At 34.3% G+C, this 10418-nt stretch overlaps 1 protein-coding gene across 1 annotated transcript; it reads right to left on the reverse strand.

Annotated features, from left to right (window-relative positions):
• Nucleotides 1–275: 275 nt before the first annotated feature.
• Nucleotides 276–1161, reverse strand: LOC149556268 (uncharacterized). The gene has a single exon (XM_089785835.1). The coding sequence runs from the start codon at nt 974–976 to the stop codon at nt 500–502; it is 477 nt and encodes a 158-aa protein (XP_089641961.1). The 5' UTR covers nt 977–1161; the 3' UTR covers nt 276–499.
• Between the last annotated feature and the right edge of the window lie 9257 nt (nt 1162–10418).

The raw sequence follows: 10418 nt of genomic DNA on the forward strand, positions 1-10418 counted from the left end.
GATAAGATTTTAAGCATAATGACTTCTAAATCTTGCCACCATCTTCTACATTACTAGCTATAGTAATCTTATAGATCAAATGGAATAACATGAAGCATAGCCAAATACAACAAGATCTAATGCTCTCTCTGTAACATATTACCATCGATCAAAACCCAAAATCTAAGCACAAGCACGAATATCTCCAAAGAAAACTATTGTGAATGCATAGACATCACACCTAACATTAAGTTACAGATCATAAACATACTTTTTCCAAAATACCCAAAACAGCATTTGAAGGCTTGAATCAAAACACATTCATATAAACCACGACTTGAATCTTTTAACAGACACCAAGTAACGGATCTTGATCACAGAAAGCAAACCCCTTGCATTTATTAGGACAAAAAACCTGAGCAAGCCAACAAGGCTCCTCAAGCACTAAAACATACTAAGAAAAATCAAGAAGACCCAAATGGCCATAACATTGAAGACAATAAGGACATCAATGGTATCTCTAAGACAGAGTATTGAAAAACTCCGCGGGAAAAGCCTCCTCCAGATTGGCATAGGCCTTGAAGTGGATCTTCTTAACACGGGTTCTTTTACTCTCATTTTTTCCTCCTCCTTCCTCCTCATCTTCATCCACAACAATCTCCTTGATGGGGATCATGATGGGCATGTACTTCCTTCTCGCCTTCACTCCCTTGATTTCCTTCATCTTGTTCTTCTCCAGCTTGCATGAGATCTCTGGTCCGTAGGAAACATAACTGTTTGCCCGCTTGAAGAAATGCTTCACTGAGCTCTTCTGCTTCAACCAGACTTCTCTCGTTTCTTCAATCCCACCTCCTCCTTCAACATGGCTTTGCAGAGGCATCAGAACACCTCTGGGAATTCCACATGTCTCTAGAAGATCAAGACCCATGTTAAGGGCGGCATCGCCCTTTGCTATGATTGCATCTGGACGTTTGCTCAGAGTATCTCCCACAGACATTGTTGTTATTGATCTATACACCCACAAGAGATTATGAAACAATATACCCACAGAAAACCCTACCTCGTGGAACAGATATGAAGCAACACCCAATGACAATATATGGGCGCTTAGACTAATATTTGTAGTATGAATTGAAGAGTTTCATCTGATTTGAAGTAACAATAATGGCGTACTGTACCTAATTATATTTACATGCCCATCTACCCAGATAGGCAGGTCATTGAATCGAAGTTAATATCTCCATTCATTGTTCATCTGTATAAATGTAAAGATTCAAGTGTTATAATGTTTATAAAATTACTAAAGCTGATCCCTGTCACCTCATTATCAATTAACTTATTTAACTAGGGAGAGAGGAGAGAGGGAAATTTCAAACTACTCCCTATTTTCCATTGCTGCTTATTTGGCAAGCATCTTACTTATAAATAAGTTTTCATGTCATATTATCGAATATTATGCTACATTTTGATACAAGTTGTTCAAAAAAGATTCAAAAGCACTCAGGTCTATAATAAATAAGTTTTCAATGTCACATTATCAAATATTATGCTACATTTTGATCCAAGTTGTTCAAAAAAGGTTTAAAACTACTAAGATCTATACTTGAACATTATGTTATCTTTTACTAGCATTTCGATTTAGAGCACTATATCTTTTGCTACTTTTTATATCTAAGGATTTCATTTTATTCAATTATGCAAGTTTGCTATATTCTTACATTTTAATTTTCGGCAATTGACCATCTAACATTTTAATTTTCTATAATGATTAGTTATATAATAATTTGAAGTCTTAATTTTGTGTCAACTTTTGATAACATGCTGAAAATACTAGGTTGTAAATGCATGCTTCCTTAATTCTTATATTCATCTTTTATTTATAATTAACAGTTATCTAAAAAAATTAAGTCTTGTTCTTTCAATTTTTAATGACTTGTTGAAAAGAGCAAATATAGACCACTTCTAACTTTAACTTAAAAGTTCATAGATCATTTCCATGCTAACAAAATTAAACTAAAGTATTGTTTCATTAAGAGACACCTTACCTACAAAGTTGACCAAAGCTCACAAATTTTAAGACACCAACTAATACTAAGCTAAATATAAACATACACTAATTTCTTGCACATGTACATTAATAAATAATTTATTTATTTTTTAAATGACTACCAACCAATTTAATATGACAACACAATAATAAAATTACAATCAAACTTAATTTTTAACAAGAGATGCAAACTGTCAAAGTCTTTGCTTAAAATATGGATAAATTAGAGTAGATAAAATAGAGAATGAAGATAATAAGAAAGGGAAGAAAAACAAAATAGGTTACACAAAGAGGTAGAGGGGATAAAATCATATAGATAAATAAAAAGAGAGGGAGAGTGAGAGAAGGGAGGGAGGGCAAGGGATTAAGAGTTTGATAAAGAGATAAAGAGGAGATGAAGGAAAGACATAGATCAATATAATTATTTTTATAAATTAATCTACATAATTTAAGTTTTAGTCTTAAGTACCATTTTATCTTGGTGATGGAGGCATGTTAGGGGTATGTGCAGGATCATGGTCAACCAAACTATGGCCTTAAGTGGCAGTGAGAAATCAACAAATTAGGGTCATGTCAACTTGACACATAATTTTAAAGTAGTTCTAGACTTTATATCAAAAATTTGTAAGAAAAGAATCTGTAGGAAATTGAATGTAGTTTCTAAACTACTAGGCCTTATCTGGAGAAAAAATATTTGATTGGTTAAAATTTTGGATTTAATGCAGTACTACATAAATTTCGGGGCAAAAATAAAAAGGTGTATGTCTGACCACCTTAATAAAAATCAAATGATAATATTTTTAAATATAATTATAGATATAAAAAGTAAACTCATGCTTGGATGTGACACATATTTTTGGATATTTTTATTCCAAATAAATAATTAATTATGAATTTTCTACTATATCATTTTCAGAATTTAAAAACTCTCATATTTAACTACCTTAACTAGTTCAAAAAAATTTAAAATTATATTTTTCTTTTTTTTCCTTATAGTAGTTGAAGCATAGAATGTGATGCATCTTCTGGATTTCAAAAATCTTATACAGTTTGAAAGTTATAGCTATTTTTCAATCAGTATGTCAATCAACACTTTGTAGCTAACTCCATTAGAAAATAAGTAATAATTGCTTGCTAAACTCATAATTTAACAGACATTATATCGATGGAAAGCTGAGAACATTCTCAAGAAACCCTTTTCGTTTCATCAAATTTGGATGAATAAAAAAGTTGGCAGCTACATTACCGAAGTCAGAAACACACAATAACAGGTCAAAAACATGTTTTTGGTGTTCACCATGGAGGTTTGCCATCTAGAGAAAAACCAAGCCTAATCAGGTACCCATTCCCAAATCAGGTGCTTGTTACCAAATCAAATACCCATTTTTTTTTAAATTTAAAAATTAATTTTTTAATTCTTTTTATAATAGTATGAGTCCTTTTTAGGATCCTTAATATGTTTTTTTTAAGGCTTTAGGATCCTTAACCATACATATAATGGCTCCAAATATTCAAAAGGGGTCATGGGGTACCTTTGACACTCTTTGACCCATTCAATCAAAATATGTGTGCTTATGGGTCCTAGGACCCCTAACCACATAAATGATGTGATCTAATGGCTGAAAATGGGCCTTAGAATACTCTATGACCCCTTTTGACCCATTTGGTGACATTAAGTGTGCTTAGGGCTCATACGATACTTTATTACCCCTTTTGACACATTCAAGCTCATGATATATGTTCCTAAGACCCCTAGGAATGTGTTTTCTTGTTTAATGGGTCAACAAGGGTCATAGGAAACTTTATGACCCCATTCAACCCATTCAAACACATAATGTATGTCCCTAGGGGTCCTGGAACCCGTAGGAACATATGTTGTCATATAATGCATCGAAATGGGTCATAGGGGGGTAAAAGCACAAACCTACGTCACCCTTTTACAAAGGAAAAGGCTAACAAAAGTATAGTTGTTCACCTTCGATGACATAAAACTGGTATTATTATTTAGAATTTAAAAATGAAGTAAACTAATGAAATGTATAGAAATGGATGAATTTTAGGATTATAATTTTTAATAATTATTTAGAATAATAAATTATATATTTTCCTATTTTTTAAAGATAACTTTTAGTTGCTAAAAAATGCTAGAAATCAGGGATCTAGTTCCTACCACAAAACTACATGGAAATAAACTTATTTCCTTTTGATCTCATATTATGCTATAGATATATGTAGCTAGAACAATCAAAAATAAAAATTGGCTTTAGACCTATATTTTCTCTTTTATAATGATTCAAATTTCAACTTATTCAAATCAATAGTTTTCATCTCCCACCACATTTTTCAAAATAAATCTATTCCAACCAAAAGAAAAATTATAGATTCTAGAAGAGGAATCTATCCTTTAGAATGTCATATAATTTTTATATTTTTTTAATATGATTTAGTATTTTTTTCTTTCTCAAAATTGTCATCTTCTCAAGTGTTAAAATATGTACTTGTAAAAAAATTTAATTATAATATACTATATCTAATTAAAATACTATGAAATCTATATGAGAATATTATTGAGTTTGAGCTCTATAAAATTTTATTTATATGTTATTAAGAATATATTATAAAAAATAGTAAGAGTTATTGAAATGTCATTTTTATGAAATAATTGTATTTTTTTAGTAATTGGATACTAACTAGTATAAAACATGCATTTTATAGACATTTCCAATTGGAAAAGTGTGAGACCATATATAACTTAGCTAGAATAAATTTATCAAGAGTATATGTTTGAACAAAATTATTTTTTAGATAGAAATGCTCAAATTCAATCATTATGATAATTCAACCTGAAAGGTGACACAACTTTGTACTTTTACCCAGGGTACTCTATGACCCCTTTTGACTCATTTGAACACATGATATATGTTTGAAGGGGTCCTAAGACCCCTAGGAACATATGTTCTCATTCAATGGGTCAAAAGGGGTCATAAGACACCCTATGACCCCATTAGATCAATTCAAACACATGTTATATGTCACTAGATGTCCTAGTATCCCTAGGAATATATGTTGACACATAATGCATCAAAAGGGGTCATAGGGTATTCTATGATGCCTTTCGACTCATTCAAACACATTATATATGTTAGGTGTCCTAGGAGCCCTAGGAACATATGATATCATTTAATGGGTCAAAAGGGGTCATAGGGCACCCTGTGACCACATTCAACCCATTCAAACACATGATGTATCTCCCTAGGGGCCTATGATCCCTAAGAGCATACATTGTCATACAATGGGTTGAAAGGGATCACAATATACCCTATGACCCTTTTTCATCCATTCAAACACATGATGTATGTCCTTAGGGGTCTTAGTACCCATAGAAACATACATTATCATATAATGGGTCGAAAGAGATCATAAGGTATATTATGATCCCTTTGAATCCATTCAAAAACATGATGTATGTCCCTAGGGGTCGTAGTACATCTATGTTCACATATTTTTTCATATAATGGGCTGAGAATGGTCGTAGGGTACTCTCTAGCCCCTTTCGACTCATTTGAACACATGATATGTGTTAGCCTCCTAGGAACCCTAAAAACATATGTTATCATTTAATGGGTCAAAAGGGGTCACAGGGTACCATATGACCCCTTTTGATTCATTCAAATACATAATCTATTTCCCTAGAGGTCCAAGGAGCCCTAGGAACATATGTTATCATATAATGGATTGAAATGGGTTATAGGGTACTCCATGACCCCTTTTGACTCATTCGAACACATGAAATATCTTCCTAGACCCCTAAGAACATATGCTATCATTTAATGGATCAAAAAGGATCACATAGAAACATATGACCCCATTCAACCCATTCAAACACATGATGTATGTCCCTAGGACCCCTAGGAAGATATGTTGTCATAGAATAGGTCGAGAGGGGTCAAAGCATACCATATGACCCCTTTGGATCCATTCAAACACATGATGTATGTCCCTAAGGGTAATGTGTGATGTCATATAATGGGTCAAAAGGGGTCCTAGAGTACTCTACAATTCTTATCGACTCATTTAAACACATGATATATATTCTTAGGACCCCTAGGAACATATGTTCTCATTTAATGGGTCAAAAGGGGTCATAGGGAACCCTATAACCCAATTCAACCCATTCAAACACATGATGTACATCCCTAGGGGTCCTAAGAGCCATAGGAACATATGTTTTCATATAATTGGTTAGAATGGGTTATAGGGTACTCTTTGACCTCTTTTGACTCATTTGAACACATGATATATGTTCCAATGGGTCCTAGGATCTTCAGGAACATATGTTCTCATTTAATAAGCCAAAATGGGTCATAGGGAACCCTATAACCCCATTTGATCCATTCAAACACATGATGTATGTCCCTAGGTGTCCTAGGACTCCTAAGAACATATGTTGTCATATAATAGGTTGAGAGGGGTCATAGTGTACCCTATGACCCCTTTTCGATCCATTCAAAAATGTCATGTATGTCCTTAGGGGGCTTAGTAACCCTAGGAACATATGATATCATATAATGGGTCAAAAGGGGTCCTAGAGCACTCAATGACACCTTTTGACTCATTTGAACACATGATATATGTTCCTAGGGGTTCTAGGAGCCCTAGGAACATATTCAAAAGGGGTCCTAGAGTACTCTATAAACCCTTTCAACTCATATGAACAATTATAATATGTCCCTAGGGATCCTTGGACCCCTAGGGTTATATGTTATCATGAAATATGTCGAAAGGGGTCATAGGTTATCCTATGACCCCTTTCAATCCATTATAACCAATAAAATAGGTCCCTATGGGTCCTAGGACCCCTAGGGACATATGTTGTCATGAAATATGTTGAAAGGGGTCATAGGTTATCATATCACCCCTTTTGACCCATACGAACAATTATAATATGTCCCTAGGGGTCTTGGGTCCTAGGTTATCACGAAATGCATTGAATGAGATCGTAGGTTATCTTATGACCCCCTTTTAACACATTGAAATAAATAAAATAGGTCCCTAGGGGTGCATATGTTATAATGAAATGTGTTGAAAATAGTCATAGGTTATCCTATGACCCCTTTCAACCCATATGAACAATTACAATATGTCCTTAGCAGTCTTAGGACCCCTGAGGACATATGTTATAATGAAATGTATTGAAAGGGTTTATAGGTTATCCTATCACACCTTTTCACCCATTTGAACAAATGAAATAGGTCTCTAGTGGTTCTGTGACCCCTGTGGACACATATTGACATGAAATGTTTCAAAAGAGGTCATAGGTTATCCTATGACTCCTTTCAACCTATATAAATGATTATAATATGCCTTTAGGGATCCAAGGACCCCTAGGGACATATGTTGTCATGAAACATGTCGAAAGGGGTCATACGTTATCCTATAACCTTTTTCGACCCATTCAAACAAATGAAATAGGTCCCTAGGGGTCCTAGGACCCCTAGATACACATGTTGTCATCAAATATGTTGAAAGAGGTTATAGGTTATCTTATGACGTCTTTCAACCTATTCAAACAAATGAATTAGGTCCCTAGCAGTCCTAAGACCCATAGGAACATATGTTATCATGGCACGTGTTGAAAGTGACCATAGGTTATCCAATGACCCCTTTTGATCCATTTTTAAAAAATTAATTAGTTCTTAGGGGACCTAGAACCTCTAGGGACATATGTTAGAATGAATACATCAAAAGGGGTCAGAAGTTATCCTATGACCCCTTTTGACCCATTCAAACAAATGAAATAGGTCCCTAGGGGTCCTAGGATCCCTAAGGACATATATTGTCATGAAATGTGTTGAAAGGGGTCATAGGTTATCCTATGACCCATTTCAACCTATTCAAACAAATAAAATAGGTCCATAGGGGTCCTAAGACCATGAAAGACCTATGTTTTCATGAAATATGTTGAAAGGGGTCATAGGGTACTCTATGACCCCTTTCGACTCATTTGAATACATGATATATGTTCCTAGTGGTTTTAGGACCCTTAGGAACATATGTCATCATTTAATGGGTCAAAAGGGGTCATACATTACCCTATGACCCCTTTTAACCCATTTAAACACATGATCTATGTCCTTAGGGGTTCTTGGACCCCTAGGAACATATGTTGTCATATAATGTATTGAAAGGGGTCATGGGGTACTCTATGACCCCTTTCGACCCATTTGAACACATGATATATTTTCCTAGGGGTTCTAGGATCACTATGAACATATGTTATCATTTAATGGGTCAAAAGGGGTCATAGGTAACCCTATGACCCCTTTCAACTCATTCAAACATGTGATTTATGTCCCTAGGGGACCTAGGACCCCTAGGGACATACACAATATGTTGTAATGGGTCAAAAGGGGTCATAGGATAGTCTATGACCCCTTTTGACCCATTATATGACAACATATGTTCTCATAGGGACATGCATGTTGTGTTTGAATTGGTAAAAAGGGGTCATAGGGCATGTCATGACACATTTCAAGCCATTACATGAAAAAATAATGTTCATAGGGTTTCTAGGACCCCTAGGGACATACATTTTGTGTTCCAATGAGTTTAATGGGGTTAAAGGATATCCTATGACCCCTTTCGACCCATTACATGACAAAATATGTTCTTGTGGGTCCTAAGACCCCTAGGGAAAAACATTTTGTGTTGAAATGGGTTGCAAGGGGTCATAACGTAACCTATGATCCTTTTCAGTCAAATACATGACAACTTATGTTCCTAGGGCTCCTAGGGCTCCTAGGGACATACATGTTGTGTTTCAATGGGTAGACATGGGTCATATGGCATCCTATGACCACTTTGGACCCATTTTATGAAAACATATATTCCTAGGGTTCCTAGAACCCCTAGGGACATACCTCTTATATTATAATGGGTAGGAAGGGGTCATAGGGTATCTTATGACCCTTTTTGACACATTACAAAAGAACATATGTTCCTAGGGGTACTAAGACCCTTATCATCATGTGTGTTGTGTCCCAATGGGTTGAATTCTGACCCATTACATGATAACACATGTTCCTAGGGGTTTTAAGACCCTATGGTCATACATGTTATGTTCCAACGGGTCAAAAGGGGTCATCATATACCCTATGACCCCTTTTGGCCCATTATGTGACAACATATGTTCCTTGGGGTCTTATGACCCCTAGGAACACATGTTGTCATGTAATGGGTTGAAAGGGTCATAAGATACTCTATAACCCCTTTTGACCCATTGGAACACAACATATATGTCTATAAGGGTACTAGGACCCCTAGGAACATATGTTATCATGTAATAGGTTGAAAGGGGTCATAGGATACTCTATAACCCTTTTCTACCCATTGAAACACAAGATGTATGTTCTTAGGCATCCTATGACCCCTAGGAATATATTGTCATATAATGGGTTGAAAGGGGTCATAGGGTATCTAATGTCCCATTTGGACTCATTGGAACACATGTATGTCCCTAGGGAGACCCCTAGGAACATACATCATCATATAGTTTATTAACTTAAGTTACTAATATATATAATATATAATAATAATATATATTATATATAATTTTAGGGTATCCCATGACCAATTTGGACTCATTGGAACACATGTATGTCCCTAGGGGGACCCCTAGGAACATACATCATCATATAGTTTATTAACTTAGGTTATTAATATATATAATATATAATAATTATATACATGATATATAATTATATAATAAGTACTAACTATATATAAAATAATTATATAATAAATAAATAGTATTATTTAATACTATATAATAAATTTTAGTAACTATATATAGTAATTGGTACCCCCCCCAATTATGCTATAACTATATTATACTAGGACTTGATAGAACTTAAAAATTAGTCCCCCCTTTGAGTTCGGTAAATAAAAATTAATATTTATCTTAAAAATTGGTCTTCAATCCATTTACATTTGAATTTGGTGCCATGATTTGGGCACATAGATCGAGTATTCATTATGAGATTGGGTACCCATTCTCAAATCTGATACTTGTTCTCAAATTGGGTACCTGTTTAGGCAAGGTATTACATTTTTGGTTTGGTATTAGGATAGGTGCAAAAAAAGTCAGGGTGGATTTTGAAATGCTTTTAGACGTTTCAAAACTTATATTTTTCACATCACCACTTTTTGGCACACCATGATCCTGCACATATCCTCAATTCTAACCTTAAAGCATATAAATAAGTTAGTTTTTAAAAAATGTTAGGTAAAACTGGGTACCTTATTGGAGACAATTAATAGGCTATATCTAAATGTTAACTTTTCTATATATGCAATATTGAAATTTTTATTTAATAAAATAGATGTTAGGTGA

Source organism: Cupressus sempervirens, chromosome 5, assembly GCF_028749045.1.
Source record: "Cupressus sempervirens isolate cs-2001-9-10 chromosome 5, ASM2874904v1, whole genome shotgun sequence".
NCBI lineage: Eukaryota > Viridiplantae > Streptophyta > Pinopsida > Cupressales > Cupressaceae > Cupressus > Cupressus sempervirens.

Coding starts and splice junctions, on each gene's coding strand:
- LOC149556268 (XM_089785835.1), bottom strand. CDS start 976: ATGTCTGTGGGAGATACTCTGAGCAAACGTCCAGATGCAATCATAGCA.